This window comes from Notamacropus eugenii, chromosome 1 (assembly GCF_028372415.1).
Source record: "Notamacropus eugenii isolate mMacEug1 chromosome 1, mMacEug1.pri_v2, whole genome shotgun sequence".
Classification (NCBI taxonomy): domain Eukaryota; kingdom Metazoa; phylum Chordata; class Mammalia; order Diprotodontia; family Macropodidae; genus Notamacropus; species Notamacropus eugenii.
Genome location: NC_092872.1, coordinates 29129033 through 29146265, shown reverse-complemented (window position 1 = coordinate 29146265; position 17233 = coordinate 29129033). Strand labels below are relative to the sequence as shown.

Genomic DNA, 17233 nt, shown 5'->3' with positions numbered 1-17233 from the left:
AGACAGTTAATATTTGTTGTTCAACTGTATAAATGATATGTTCTACAAATATTATACTTCTTTGAGGTACAGCAGAAAGCCCGAAGTGGCCCCTAAGCTCAATATGAGGCAATAGTGAGAACAGCAGCCAAAAAGCTATTATTATCCTAGGCTGCACGGAGAGTCATAGTGTCCAGGAAGAGGGAGGTGATAATCTCTCTATGTTCTGGTCTATTCAGAGCAAATCTAGAGCACAGTATTTCTTTATGGCCCCCACACTTTAAAAAAGCTTTTGGAAAACTTACATGTTTCTAGGGGAGGGTGACAAAGTTGGGAAGGGGCCTTGAGAGCATCCTATAGGATGTTTAGCCTAAAGAGCAGACTTGGGGTGGTTGGGATGTGAGGAAGATGTGTCATCTTTAATTATCTGAAGGGTCATCCAAAGGAAAAATAGTTCACTCTTTTCTGCTTACCTTCAGAGAGCAGAACTAGGAGCAATGGGTAGAAATATAGAGATAAATTTCAGTTCTATATAAGGAAAGTTTGTGCACAATCAGAGCTATCCCAAAGTAGAATGGATTACCTTAGATCATTGATTCCTACTCACTAGAAGCCTCTAAGTGAAAGCTGAAATATCCGTTATAGAGCAGACTAGATGATTTGAATTCCTTCCCAACTTTAAGGTTCTATGATTCTGTGGGAGGAAAAATACCTAATTTTCTTCAAGCTCTCCAAATTTCTCTAATTTTTTTTTGATCTTGCAAAGAATCCCAATCTAAGAGTTTTAGCTAAATCCTTTAATATTAAAGGAACAGAGATTTTAATGAATTGCATCATTGTCGCAGATAAATGTACATGGTTCCTGAAAGTAGACAACAGGATAATTTAAATAGGATTCTAAAGAAAGCACAGTTTTCTCAAAAGGGGAAAATGAAGGGGCACTCAAGTCATTGAACCACTGACTTAGAGTTGAAGGGACCCTGTGGATCATCTAACCTAGTCTTTTCATTTTAGATGTAAAAACTGAGGCACAGGAAAGGGAAGTGGATTGCTCATAGTCAAGTAGTGAGTGGCACAGCCAGAATTAGAACTTGTATCCCTAGTTCAGTTCAGTTTTGTAGCACAAGATTACAACATATGAAAGACTTCCACAACATTTTCAGAGTCATTTCAAAAATCTGCTTCCATAAAGCACCCAATCTCTATTTGAACGTAACAAAAGGATCATATTAAATGAGTCTGTATAATCACACAGCCTCAACAAATGTTACTGATGGATCATCAAAGGAGTGGCATAAAAATGAAAAAAAAATTAAAAGATATTCAAAAAAAGTGAGACTGACATTTCTAATTCAAGGGACTACATTATGGTTTTCAGGAGACCTCCTGTTAAAGAAACTAAGAGCTGGGTTCAAAGATTATAGAAAGGTTTTGCAGCAGAGTTGAAACTAGAAAGAAAAGAGATTTCCTTTCAGTGAAGTGCTTTTTCTTCTCCACTCAGGCTGTTCATTTTTACCCTTCACTTTGCTCTCAAGAAGTTTTTTTTCCTCTAAAGAGTATAGCATAGATATCTACACATATATGTGAGTTTATGTGTATGTACCTATGTATGTATATGTATATGTATATACACACACACATATTTACAAATGCCCTTATGCTCCTGTGGTTTTTAAATTGGGTCATTTGAAAATAAAATTTTCTGATATGAATTCATTTTTGCCATGGCATTTGTTGATTTGGTGTTAGCAAACTAAAACAATAATATTTTTAAAATATGAGACTGCTCTAGTTTTACTTAAAATCACAGAAAGGAGCTGCTTTCATGTTGGTCTTTCTATCGCTGGTATCTTACCTCTACTAGGTTCTTTATAAGTTCCTTTTTAGCTGGACTGAATGAACTTTGTTCAGCCCTACGATCTCTATAATTCTCTTACAACCCATGAAGAGAAATGCAAAAATGAAGGAATGAGAAAGGCAGACAATGACATGATTTTTTCCTTAAGAAAAACCCATATTAAATATTTGCATAGGGCATTATTTTGACTGGAACTTCCTTTAAATGTGTTTCCTTTCCAGCAAGCCTATGTGAAAAGTGACCTCTTATCCATTTGCACACCTCCCTAGCGGTCATGTGAGATGGTTTTACGTCAAGTTGTCAATTATGATAACACACACAATAAGAACAGACCAAGTGCTGATAGCCTATTTCCTGACTTTACTGAAAAGTTCTGTTTGAGAGTCCACTTGGATCCTTTTTTTTTTCTCAAAATCTCTTGCCTCAAGTAATAATACTACCTATCCAAGTAGTTTAAAACTCCGTGCTCTTCCCTGCTCCCTCCCAGTCTAGAATGGACCTTTGTGTTTATGTTTTCCACAATAAGTGGCATAAGGGGATTTCCACTAAGAGCTTAACAACTAAATGATGCATCTAAAAAAAATCAACTTCCTACTTATCCTGTTTCTGAAAAAGGATACATTTTGTGGATAGGAAATTGCAATTTCAATGAAAAGAACCTTTTTTGGGGTTTGTTTCAAGAATATTCGTAATGGTTTTGCAGTGATTTCTTTGTAAGTTAGTCCAGTGAAATAGATCATAGCACTTAATCATCATGCATCACATGTATCATGCCCAAACCCAAGCACTAGTGAAATCCATGCAATTATGATAAGTAATGCAAGGATCTTAAATGAGCAATAGCCCCTCAGCCATTAACTCTAATATTAGATAGCACATACAGTTATGAGAAGATTATTTGAGAAAATTAATATAATGCTTCTACACTAAATGACTCTGCTTTCATTCCACAGAAGTCAAAATTGACTTCCCATATACTCTATCCAAAAGCTCAAAGTTGTCTGGAAAATTAAATAAATGTTCTCTGATATTTTGGAGAAGCAGCCTTTTGTTTTTAAATAGGAAGCTTCCTCACTTCCATGTCTTTACTTCTAAATTGCAACAACATAAAATGTATCTGTGTTTCCTCCCACCCCTTACTGGGTAAGACTAATTTTAAGAATTTATGGTTAAATTATGATTTGAGACTTAAAAATTAATGTAGATAATCAAGTTTGCTAGATAGTTTTAATGAGTTCACTAAGTAGTCTACAATGTCAAAGACTCAAGGCCTGCATTTAGCAGATTCATTAGGAAGTAGACCAGTTCCATAAATGACCATACTCCTTCATGTGACTTCTCTCATACTATCTATTAACACTATTCTAATGGAATTGTACGCTAAAAGGATTACTATACTTCCAATACACCATCTTTTTCTATATTATTCCCTTTTACTTAAGGAGATACTGTTGGGAGAGTACTGTTTCTCCATACTAAAATTAACAGAATGTGCTCGTGAACTATTTAGCGAAGAGAGGAAAGGGAGCGCTTTGCCAAACTGATTTGAAGTCAGAGATAGCAGATCTTCCACTCTTCCAGAAAACTCCCAAACCATAAAAAGACATTTCTTAGCAGAGACTAAGAGAGTTCAGTTTGCGAAAGCAGTATCCATTAGTTCTTCAAGCCACCACACCATCTTCCAAAAGGAAAGTTAAGAAGAAAACAGTTCCAATTGAAATTCTCATTGAAAGATTTGATTTAAACCAAGGCTTAATAGAAAACACATTAAATTAAGCAATGACCCTAGAGACAGTCTAGTTCCAATACTTAACAACACTCAAACACTTGTTAAAAGATGAAGGAAAACTTTATAGGAGAGTTCTAATCAACTTGCCATGAGCCATCTTTTACAATTAATTGGAGCAGATCACTTTTAACAGCAAATTGCTAACATATTTACATACACGTGCATCTTTGTAAGTCAGTCTTACTAATTCTGTGACTTTTTTCTGGAGACTGAAGTCAAATTACATATTTATAATGATATTGGCAATTTTTTACCCCTAGCTTGCAAATGGCTGGCATTTCAAGGCCATTAGGTAACAACTTCAATTGGCAATGACCTTTGTAAGAAAGTTTGCACAGGTTTGCACTTAATGTATGTGCACCCACCAATGCAACAAGCATCGTTAAGAGCATATTTTTCAAAATATTTAGATATGAAAATGTAAATGTATTACTCTCACTGGTGATATATGCTCTTATTCAGTGTTAGATTTAGTGTTTCCCATCTCGTTTCGAGAATCCTGGACATTCTGGTGTTAGCAATTGATATAGTTCTGCCTAGTTATAATTGCCTAGAAAGATTATTTATAAGAGAGTCACAAGTATCCAACCAACTTAAATTTATTGTTAACAATAATTTATGTAGGCTACATTATAGTTCTTTTTAGGTAAAAATAGAACACTCAGTAATACATGTCAATACTTTTCATAACCTGAAAGGATAAATCTTCATCAAGCCCCCTGCAATGAAGTAAAGAATGTACTGTGACAATATTTATTCTTAAGGGGTCAATGTATATTAAAGGGTATGGTGAATGTTTAAAAGACCTCTCTTTGACTAAAACCACTGGCTCTCTAATTTTGAATTTCTCCCAGCTAATATAAAATGATTGATTGCCTTTATTTCATGTACCCCTTGATTTTCCTTTTCATTCATCATGATGTACTTTAAAGCAAATGCATTTAGAACCTGCCGTTAGAAGAGTGGTCTTTTTAAAGTCTTTGTAAAGTAATGAAAGAACATAGTAAATCAATCTCATTTCTGCTGTAGGAAAAAGTAACCTTTTATTCTATTAAATCATTTAAACTATTTTCCCCTACTAAATAATAAACATTACAAGCTCATCTCTAAGATCTTTTAAAAGTTAAAAGGTTAAAAATAGGCCCAATTAATTAGAGCCTTTTTAAACACACATTTTACATGATATACAGAAGCTCATTTTCTACATGCTTATTATGAATTTTCATGAACTGGGTTTCTGAAATGCTTGCTACAGTATCAGTTTTTCCCTATTAGACAGGGAGAAAATAATCTATATATTATTTTAAATTAAACTGCATTCATTATAGAGATGAAACATACATGATCTCACTTTAAGGATCTATGTATGCCATACATACAAGAGAAACCAACCATGTTTAACTAACCTTAATAATATCCCTATTGTAAATCCTTAATTTTAGGATGTTCACTCAATTTGAGTGGTATGTGATGAAAAATATGTTTTGGAGATCAAAAATTAATAGGTAAATATTTCAAAGTAAACTGTTGAGCTTCTGCAGTTTGATAATATTCTAATAATGGTCCCTGAGTTCTTATAATTATCCTGAGGAGAGGAGAAAAGAGAAGTGTGTTGCAGATTAATTAAGGACTGGTTATCTGATCACAATCACATGAAACACCAATGTGAGTCACAGGCAATGAACACAGCCAACAAGGAAACTGAGGAAATTAGGTTGGCATGTGGGTTACTTATAATTGAAATACATAGAATCAGTGTGACAAAATTCTAAATGTGCTTGGGAGCAAAAGTTGAGACTCTGGAGGCACTTTATTATGAATTCAAAAATTAACTAGAAATAAAGAATGCAAATCCCATGACAAAAGTATTTCTGAAAATATGTGAAGTGATTTTGAAAAGAACAAGTTTTTAAATCTATAAACCCTGCATATGTTTAAAAATACAATGAACACATACATTTGTCAAATAGAACCATATTATAGTAATTATAACACATTTCATATTACAGCAATTTTAGAGGTGAAAAAAGCAACATACCAGAGAATTATGCTGAAAAGCCAATGGCTGGCAAAACCACTAATTATTATTTGGTATTTTCATAACTGTGTACAGATGTTTTCATTTAGTTCGCACTGTTGTTTTTTTTCTTTCAAATTGGCAAAACGTCAAATATCTTGAATAAACTCTCATCTTTAATATTTTTCTCTGAACTCTGCATGTGGTGACCTTTAATATATACAGTCTGCCACCTTGGCCTTCAACTGTACGGGACTAGAGAATTCCATATGTAGCACAGTTTAACTAGGTCAGAACAAGTACAGACAATGAAGGCCTAATTTGAAAATATAGTTGGCATGAGCACCAAATCACTTGTATGTCTGTATATGTGTGCGTGTGTGTGGATGTACATCCACACAGAGAGAGATACATGCGCATAAGTGAGTTAAAAGCATTTCTCTTTCAGAGATATTCCGAAATATTCTACTTTTCCCCTAATAACATATCCTGTCATCAATGTCAAATTGCTCTGCTGTCAGCATTCGAGAGTAACCAATATAAATATCATATAGTTAAGTTCTAACTTGTTTGGATTTATTTCTGTTACATTGTAACTAGGCAAAGTGTAATTTCTGTATTTATATGGCCCATGCTTTTGACTGTGGCTAATTTGTTTATAAGCCACCATTAATCCTGGCTGTATATTTTCACAGTTTGGGTAAACACTTCATTTGCATTAAATTTACAGCATTAATGAGATGCGAAATTTAAAATGCTACTTGAAACATAAATGATGTAAAAAAGCAGAAGAGCAAAAAAAAAAAACAAAAAACAAAAACCTGTGTTTTTATCATGTCTCCAATCAGAAAGCCAATTTAAATTTATTAAAGTAGGAACGATGATGTGCTGTACTGAGAATTTGGTTTCATAGCTCATTTTTTTGCAAATAAAATATAAAACTGAAGATCTTAACATCTGGAAAATATGAAATAACTCAGAACTCAAAATTTGTACTGCTCATAGGTTTTAAAGTAATTTTTAACAGGTTTGTCCTCTGCTTTAAGCAAATACCCATCTGACCAAGAAAATTCACTTTACCTGAACCACTAAGAATTATTGATCCTACAATATATATTCCAAACATGAAATCAGATCATGTGTCAGTTTAAGGAATTTTGTTTAGAAGTATGAGACAAAAAAAAAAATGAGAAAGCATTTTGGAATATGAAATAATATTTTTTGTCTTAGTCTTCCCATGAAAAATACTAAATGCAGCAGAATCCCATTCTAATCCCAGATTTGAGTGGCAGCATGGAAAAAGGTATTGTTGCAAAAGCTTGGCTATATTATTACACCTATGTGAAACTTGCCCACCTGTTGCTGGTGTAGGAAGGATGGGTCTCTTGGGCTTAGTCCCACATATCGATTGGCTTGAGATGTGCCTGAGGCTGTGTAGGCTGATTAAGGAAGAACAAAAAGAAAGATAAAAATCGTGAACTATCAGAAAGAACACCCTGTCCATGTACAAGAAACCCAGACAAGTGGGATTTGTAATTAAAAAAAAAAAAAGTTGCCTCTATATTTCTCTTACTTAGCTTGAGTGTGTTTTAACAACCGGTAGAAGAGAAGTGATGGTTGATTTTGAATCAACTGTCCAAAAAAAAATCTATGCCAGAAGTCAAATTCTACCGTTTGTTGTGAGCATGCCACACTCACTTGTTCCATCTTCAGTTGGGCATACTCCTGAGTAGATGGTTTATTCCCCTAGCTAAAAAGGTTTTATCGGAAATCCCTAATGATAGCGATTGATGGGATCACCAATAATACTCAGTGGTACTATAATACATGTGAAAATCAAATATGAATCTGTCAAGAAAAATGAAAGCTTTTAGTAATGGGATTTAACCATGATGTGCTTGAAAATGGGGCATGAGAAGTGTTTCTTTAAAGGAAAAGGAAATCTGGTTGTTTTAATTACATACATGAAGAAGGGGAATTAACTTTTATGGTGCCAGATTGCATGAAACAGCTCAGTAAAATATATGACATAAAAGAAAAACAGCTTAATTTTTAGGCAAAAATTGGTTTTAAGTAATTTTTTTAAAAAAATAATTACTTCCCATACCTTCTTCAGGACAAAAGTCAATTTCTTGCAGCTTTCCCAGGAAAAGTTGGTGGCACTTTTTTTTAGACATGGCCATAGACATTTAATATATATGTTGACTACTAATAAAAATTCCCAGATTTAGACTTAGAATGATGTCTTACCTGAGTTAGTTTTATCTCACATATTTCTAAGTACTTTTAGTATAGAATGAACATATCACAGTTAATTTTCCCTTTTTCTTAAAGATTTCTTTTCAAGCTCTCAGGGTGAAAGTATGAATATATCTTAATATTCCTAGCACTGAGCAATTACATTTTTCTATGTCAGAATTAAGGTGAAAAGGAAATGTTTTTCTTACTGTTATTGCTACATAATGATTCATATTTAGAAGGTTTTAATCAAAGATATTTTATTTTCAAATGATATAATAATATATAATTTTTTATAATTTAAAATAAGTAACTTTATGATTGTCAATCACTGATTTAGGGAAGACTAAACTGCATTTCTTATAACATTTATACACTTATAATAATATTTATGTTTTATAATTTATCAGAATCAGCAGAAACAGGGATGTGGATAGGGCACTGGTCTTAGAACTTACTTCTATCACATATTGGCTTTGAGACCCTGGTCAAGTCACTTAACATCTCAGGGCTCTTGCTCATCAATATTTAACTTACAGAGAAGATTAAAACCTGCATCTGAAGAAGGAATTTCCTCATCCAGGAGTTACCTATATCTATGAGTTCAGAGGTCTGATATCTATCTCTATGAGAATCAAATTATGTCCCATTAAATCATGTTCCCCAATAGCATTACTTAACCAAATGGGGATTTCACAACTACAGAATGTGCTTAATACTTTTTTTTTATTTCAAACAACTGAACAATTTTGAGTGTGCACATAAACAATTCTATTGTTTCTTGATTTCATTTTCCTGAACTAATTGTCCATGATTATGAGGCACTAGTTAGCACCTTTGAGAACACCAGAGAATGTGAAGCTGTTTCATGCTCTTTAGGCATCCAAGCTTCTAGTGATAGATAACATGCAGCATGAAATGATGGGTAGCACATTTCCCATTGTATAATTTGTCCTACCCTGAAAATACCAGAAATATACTTTGGGATGGTCTTTATCTTCTCCTTAATACTTAGAACTCCTCACAACCATCTTATTTCCAGTAATCTTGTTGACTTCATTATCCGTGAAGTAATTCATTTCTAGCTAAGGCATTGGATTTTATGAACATAGAACCACATAGGTTTTGTTTAAGTAAACTAAAACCACTTATATAAGTTTTTCTCATTCAGTGGCAAGGAATGGAAAGATACAGCCAGTTTTATAGGATTTTCTTTGCCATTTTAATGGCTGACTCAGATGACCTCATGGTCATGTAGTTATAGGGATAATGTGAACGAAACTGATCATCAATATGGCTGAAAACAAAACAACAAAAAAATTAATAATTTGATATATCATTTGGTCATAACCTATAGACCAGACCTAAATAACAGCTGTTAAGTAATTGTGAATGCTAGCATATACTAGTTTGGGGCGGAAGGTTCTCAGATCATGTATTTAGGCATTAGGCCCTTAATACCATTACTACTATTGTGCATAACTTTTAAAGGTCTCCTTGAACTTGCATTTCATATGCCTTTGTCTGAACATTGATTCTATAGTATAGATAGCAGAGAAATGTGCATTGGAAAATTTAGGTCCCATTGCTTTATCGAACATAATTTTTGCAGCTAACTTTCGCTATGTAATAAATTATGCCCAAGTTTTACTAGACCCCTTCAATGTTTGCCTTTGTGGAAGCACTCATTAATGTAGGACCTCTAGCAACAGGAAGGTCAATCAACATTAATGACTACCCAAGTTACACCACAAGACTACAGATTTCACTATCCTCTGTAGGACCTTGTTGTTCAAAGAAACAAAGTTCTAAATCCTATGTTTGAGGTGCTCTCTCAGAATTCTTCCTGATTTACTGCTTGCTACCAAGAAGCCTCCTCTATTGTCAGTTACAGAAAAGGGACAAATGTTTTCCTTTTATCCCATCTGAAGTGAGGGCCAGAAGTGTTACGATTTCTCTATATTTTCACATAGAAATTATTACAGCATTGGGATAACGCTGATTAGGGAAAAAAGGAGGGTGGTCCTTGAAATTAAGAAAGGTATGCAGTTACAGGGGAGCCCATTCATAACCTTGCTTGAAAGATAGGATCCCTCTCTCTGATTTCTACAGCACTGACTATAGTCTCCAAATCACTGTAGAGCTGGTATTCTGGATAGAACCAGTTGAAAATAAACTTGCTGTCTATTTTTGAGCTCATCATATGAAAAAATAAAACAAGCATGTGGTCGTAAAATTTATGAGTTACATAAATTTAGTGGCTTTTTTTTGTCATTTCAAAGGTCAGTCATGCTAACCAATATGGCATTTGATGTACCATGATAGGCAATCAAAGGGTTAAAAAGCAAACAAAACGAAAAAAGACAGATAATGAAAGTGCAGGTAGCTTACTTGTGCCTAATACAATGGACTTAAGTTTCATTTTCCTGTTCCCTACATTGTGTGGTTTTTTTCCTAGTAGTGACATAAGCTGCTATTATGTAAACATGCAATTCTCTCACCGTGGCACTGACTCAGTCTGCTTTAGTGAAGGGGCTTTGAACTTCTATAGGAAAGCTCACTGAGTAACAATGATCTAATTTCTTGGGAGGTGATTGAAAAACCTTTCAGGCTGAGTTAGGATACTCAGTGCTAGTTCAATGTTCACCTTGAACCAACAGGCATGTTGTGTTACTTTTTTTTTGATAGATATTTTCTCAAATAAATATGCTTCTCCCTATTCAAAACTGGTTGAGATGTCACAATGATGATTCACATGACATGAGGCACTGTCTAAAATCTGATAAGGGAGAGCACTTATGGCCAGATCACAAGCCTGTTAGTTCCACAAATGAGAAACCTCCATCTGATCAGGTAACTGGAAAAATTGCCTTGTTTTCCACCTTGGATCGGAAATCCAATTGAACCTTCTTCGATGGACATTTCTCATTTCCTACAGAAATACTTACTGGTTGCTGTAGGTGAAGCTGCCTCACCTTCAGTGGATGTAGTGATGGGTTTAGTATCTGTCATGGTCAGGGTCACAGGTCGCACTGCACTGTGATGGGGAGAGGGTGCCAAAACTGGAGTGAAATGGCCGGGCACTTTCCCTACTACTTGACCACTGCTGTTGGGCTACAAAACAAAAACAGAACACGCCGCATGAAATAATCCAGCCCATCTAATTCATAAGTCCATTCAGCACACTCTTCCTTCATGGACCCTGCTCATTGTGTGGAACAGTCATAGAGACCCCTCGCTCAAGAGTCAGAGCGCCTAATAAGTGGTTAGTGATAGTAAGAAGCAGCAGCACTTAAGAAAAGGTTTTCATCTTCAAAGTACTTTGGACACATTAATCAATCTTTACAACACCCTGGAGAGGCAGGTAGACATCACCATTCTCATTTAACAGGCCAGAAAACTCAAGTGGAGGCTAAATGATTTGCCCAAGGACAAAATGGAAGTCAGCATCAGAATTAGAACTAGAACCCAGGACTTTCACTTTGAGCCCTGGGCTCATCATAATGAGTTTGCATTTGATCTTCTGGATGAAATTTTCATCAAACCCTTTTCAGACTCCAATGCTAATCACCTAATGATAATGAGAATATCTCATTGATACAAAGACTCCACTCCAAAGAACACAGTTTCCATGAGTTTTTCTTCATGCTCATTTTGTCACATAACACAAATTCATCCACACAAATAACAGACAACATCTAAGACACAATTCTTGGTGCTATTGGGATTTTCTAATATAAGAATAGAAAATGAGGCGCAGGGCTACCATAGTAGATTTTTGTGAAAGAAGTCAAAATGCCTGGTCTACAAAAATGATGCTAAGATACCGAAACGGGTCTGGCCTACAATCCACAAACAAAACTTTTAAAGACTGAAACTAAAAGGTGTTGCAGTAAAAGAGAGGAAAATCAGCTACACTACATGTTATTTGGTTTGTTCTTATTTTGAAGCGTGTAGATATTTACACAAAACATTTATTAACATTTGCGGGAATTACCCAAGTAAATCCCCTATGCTGTGATAGAATAGATATTATTGTGTGTGCTTTAGCTCCTGGGTACAAAAATAGTTTCTGTGTTAGGAGGCAAAATCCTAAGGGACACACTGATACACTATAATACCAGAACATGTTTTTCTGGATAGGGAATGTTATTTTTGTTCATACCTAAGATAGAACTCTCTTCTGCATTAAAACCCTGACAATTGTATAGGATTTTATTCTCCAAAAATACTTAGCTTTCCTAATCCAAAATTATCAAAAGAAAGATGAAATCTTTATTAGCAGACCCATCTAGCTACCTACACATGTAAGCTACATATAGATTTTTTTTATCCCTGGAAAAAAAGATAGAAATCTAACAATGTTCAAATATTTTTACTTTTAACTGAGTCTTAAGTTAGGCTCCTTAGCTGTTGTATCATTTTTTTCCCTTGAAAATAAAATGAGGTACTTGAATATACTGACTGTTCATCACACATAATTTGGAGTATTTAATATTATGTCAGGAAAATTGCCTACTGTTTTCCCCTGTGGAAACCTATGGCAGAGTTATATCTTTAAACTAATTTTACTTAAAATATTCCATTGAAAAGCAAGACTGTCTCACTATAATCAGGATAGTGGTAATGTAATTAATCTCAAAATTGCTGTTGGGAGCACATGGCATCTCAGTTGCTTATCTTAACAATCTAAATTAGTATATTACTGAAGCATGTTGGGGAAGAACCACTTATTGTAGGAAAATGTTAACTGAGTAGTCACTCTTGATTCCACTTACTATAGGAACATTAAGTAGCCATTCTTTTGATTTCTAAAGAAAAAACGGGCTAATATCAGGCGATTCCTTTTGCAAACCCAGGCTGAGCTGAAAAATTAGTTGAAATATTCATAATAGGTATTTATAGTTTGCTATAAATATGTGGAGTAAAATTCATATTTCCATCCAAAAAAGCAAAAGTTGCTGATTTAAAAGCCCATCATTATGTAACCAACTTTTTCTAGCAGTTGAATATTTTAGGGAGTTGCTTTACATTTCCCCCTTGCAAACAATAACAACAATCCAGAAGAATGTTATTTTTATGCCTGGTGTCAGGTTCTACAGCAGTTGTTCTCTGTGCAGTAATCAAAGACCCAGACCCCTGCACCTACCTGTAGAGTGACATAATGTCAAGGGAATGCTGCCACAGACTATGGCAGTACAGAGTTCCATACTGCAAAGCTTTCCCCACTGGAACTGACTCACATTCCAAGTTCAGTGACACACATTTACCTAATTTAAACTTTACAAAAAGTGACAAAAGAAATAAATCTGAGCCAACACAGGCAATAAGATTCCATATTTTAGGTTCCACAGGAAGGAGAAATATTGTTCTATTTTCTGCTAGTTTAAAAGGATGAAGCTGTACCATAAAACTTTTATCTCCCAAGGATGCTAATAGATGAACCTTCTCATTGTTGCTGCTAAAAAAGAGAGTTGACTCCTCTCAGGAGAGAGTTGACACAGCATTTTGAAGGGATTATCCTGCTCAGTACATTGGTTCCATTATACAGTACTAAAACCCTGAGAAAGCATTAAAAAAAAAAAAAACTGAGACAAGAGAGTAAGACACTTCTCTTAGAAACTAGATAGATCTTTACCTTGAAAATGGGAAGAAAAGCAGGGAACAATATAGGCAGATTATCGCCTAATCTGCCCTCTTAACATATAAAAAAATTGAAATGTAAGTAAAACAAGCACTGAATAATTAAAGAAATGCATAACACTAAGGGCCTGATTTTAATTTGCATAATTTTTCCCTTAATAGTGCCTAATTAAGACATCAGTTTTTTAAAAAAAAAATCCAATGGAACTCTAAGATTTTCCACACTGAATTAACATTAAGGACTTTTAATGGATGTCTTAATTAGACTTTGTTATTCATGGAAATTTTACACAAATTAAAATCAGGCCCTGTGTGCACTGTTCCCAGCTGAGTCTCAGCAAAATGCTCTGTGGAACTCAAAGACTTTTAAATCCATGCTTTGACAGCAAATTGTAGTCTTAAACTGATATATACCACATCCCACGGTTTTTCTTAATTAGCATCAATATTACATGCAATAAAAATAATGGATCATTTGAATTTTTTCACCTAAAACTGAAACTGAAAATTTATCTTCAAATCTAAATTTTAAAAACTCTGCAGCTAGGCCAGAATGTTAGTCCATAGGGTCCAATAATCATTGACTTTTTAAATAGTCCAAAGGAAGATTCATTTGTTCGTATTCAAAACACGACTTTCAGTCAAGCCAGCAGTTTTATCTCTGAGCTTTTAGCAAATGAAAAAGTGATATTTTCTCTTACTTCTTATGCTTACATTAAGCTAATTTCTTTTTAATTAAAAGATTTTTAAAAATCTAAAAAGCTCATATTCATACCTTTGATTATCATTTTAACACAAAACATCCTAAATCTCACCAAATTCATTGAAATGGGCCACATAGAGTTAGAAAATTTGAAGCATCGGGTGGAGTACAGAGGGAGATCAGATACCATACCATACTATACAAATTATATTACATTCACACTGGAAATATTACCATCATTGACAAACAGCTTTGGCTAAAAGTCTGTCCTACAGAAGAGATCACATAGCATTATGTATATGCCTATTTGATTGCAAGGAAAAAAGGAAATAAAAATCTTTCTTACATCAAATCCCTAACCCATGACTTTGCCATGAAGAGTCACACTACCTTGTAATAAGACAGAAATGTATCTGAATCATTGTTGTTTATCCTTCTTTCTTGAAAAGGACAGTGATGCCATGACATGCAAAGGAATTGGATTTCAGTGAAGGAGGGTGGTGAACCATCTGAATCACTCTATCTGCAGAGAATCCCTAACGTTACTATCAAATATTTACAAAAGAGTAAGTTTGTAGCTATGTCATCCATTATTAAGTACGGTCATGTCTGTGCAAAGACTTAAGTATCCCTCAAACATGGAAAACATCTATGAAAGCTTATTTTCATTCCCAAAAACTTGTCTATAAATACAACTCTGTTCTTCCTGTATGTTTATTTTAACACATACTTGCTATTCCCTGACTCTGTGTCATATACCAGGTATTTCAAAGCTTTGAACTGCTCCAAGTTTTTTTGTTTTTTGTTTTTTGTTTTTTTTGCTAATGTGGCCCCTGCTTAGTCTCTCCAGTCAATGAAAATAAGAAAAAATTAAACAAGCTCATAACAAATTTTCACCTGTAAGGAAATCCTCTTACTAAGTGCCACTTAACCAGATGCAAGAAAAAACTTAATGAATCACTGAGAACCTTTCTGAGTTTAGAGTTCCAAAGTTAATGCCATGACAGTAATTATTCTTGTACCCTAACAATGAGCATCCCAAAAGATAGAAAAGGGAGCATGACAGTATCTACTTCATTTTAACATGGTGTTCTCATGACATTTCTTTGGCCCTCCCCCCATCCTTTTTACCTGGCTTGTCTGTGGACTAGATGGGTCATAAGAAGGTACATAATTCTTCAGAGTATCCTGAGGATTCAGGTGAGGAGGATATCTGATTGTGGGATGAGAAAAGTAGCTTGTTGGGGCCGGAGGAAGGATAGCTTGTGCAGGGAATGGCAATGGCGATGGTGACGTTCTAGTTGAGATGACTGGGGGGAAAAAAACAAAGAAAAAAAATTAGTTAAGCTTTAACTCTCTGGACTTTGTAGTTCCTATCCTTAAATATGAAGTCAGAAAATATGCTGCAGGATGATCATTCAGTATTTTTTAAGACAAACTAAATGCTCTTAAAATTTCTGCCCCTCTTTTTGTCTGATTTTAACCGGTCTGTTTGTCCTCCTTTTTCCATCTCTTCTTCCTCTTCCTATTCTTGTTGTCTCTGTGTCTCTCTGTGTCATCGTCTCTGCATTCTGTCTCTGTCGCTTTCTCTACATGTCTTTCTGTGACTCTGTTTCTGTGACTCTAGGTGTCTTTACCTCTCTGTGTGTCTCTCTGTCTCTCTCTCTCTCCACTTTCTCCTCCATCTCCACCACCCCAACTAACAACTCTGTTTCTACAGATCCATAAGTATTCACAAGAACTTTTCATTTGTTATGGGTTATGGCATTGCTTGATATAATATTTCTTTAAACAAAGTAATGATTTCCCAGCAGAATCGATGCTTTCTTGCTTTTGTCTTTATGAATTGAAAACGTTTTAAAGAAAAAAAAGGATTCACAAAATTTTCATTAAGGTTCATAACAGAAACAAATCTCACTGTAAGTAAACGTAGTGAATTTTTCCTTACTACATAATCCTGTACCTGACTATGGATGTGGGAAGGGGAAGCCAATAATTACGAAGCAATAATGTCAGGAATAATTAGTTGACCATTGTGTAAATGCTAATGAATGTTCAACCTCAGGGCCTGGGAAAACCTTCCTCCAAATGAAAATATTTCTTTCAAAACAAAAAGGGATCTCTCCTTTACATATTTTCTCTACAATCTTTTTTATTCCCTTCCTTCCACGTTCTCTTTTTCCAGACCAAGACACGCAAAGATGTTGCTAATGCAACTTTAAACACAGACAACATGAAATTCAAGATTCAACCTTTCAAAGTCATGTTAACTTGCCCAAAAGTTTCCTACCATATGACTGATAATGCTTACTATGTGGAAAATACCAGATATATAATTTATGTAAGATAGCATGTTCATATGGATATTTCATTACTTTAGTGCAATTTTTAACACAGGCACCATCTGAGACTTATCCATTTAATTTTCTAATAATATTTAAAAAACTCAAAAGATAGAGGCACCTTACTGTACCAGGAATATCTCTACAATATAGAAGTAACAGCACTATCAAAAAATCTTGACATGATTTTATGCACATTAAGAATACATTAAATAACTTCTTGTTTACAATTTTTCCAGAATTCTAAGTCTTAAATTTAAAAGGTAGTGCACTAATTCTGAATCAAATTACCTAGGAGTAGAAGTTATATTCTTCCTGTGTTCTTCAACTGAAAGACATATAGCATGACTTAACTAAAACTTACTAAATATACACCAAAATTTACCATTCAATATAGCGTTTGTTTCCCCCAAAAGGAGAATTTTTCATAACATACAAGAACATATGGCAAAGAAAATGCAGAGTAAACTCAATTGTAACATTTCCTTTGAGTTTGATCAGATTTAGGAATAGCTTTTAAAATAAAACCCACAAATGAGATTTTCCCCCGTCTTAGTACAGATGCAAGGGTTGAGAAAAGACAAGAAGAAGCAGGTTGAAAAGGAAGGAGTACTAGATTTGAAATCAAGAAACTTGGTTTTCAGATCTCACCTCCAACACTTGC

At 34.5% G+C, this 17233-nt stretch overlaps 1 protein-coding gene across 7 annotated transcripts in view; it reads right to left on the bottom strand.

Annotated features, from left to right (window-relative positions):
- Nucleotides 1–17233, bottom strand: part of NFIB (nuclear factor I B) — a 269499-nt gene that overhangs the window by 24770 nt on the left and 227496 nt on the right. For 3 of the 7 annotated variants that reach the window (XM_072596270.1, XM_072596289.1, XM_072596299.1), the window contains exons 8-10: nt 15359–15537; nt 10830–10995; nt 7000–7082 (exon numbers count right to left, since the gene is read on the bottom strand). In XM_072596270.1, coding sequence (XP_072452371.1) covers nt 7000–7082; nt 10830–10995; nt 15359–15537 — 428 coding nt within the window. The remainder of the gene's footprint in view (nt 1–6999; nt 7083–10829; nt 10996–15358; nt 15538–17233) is intronic. The other 4 variants (XM_072596279.1, XM_072596308.1, XM_072596306.1 and 1 more) reach the window with 3 other exon arrangements.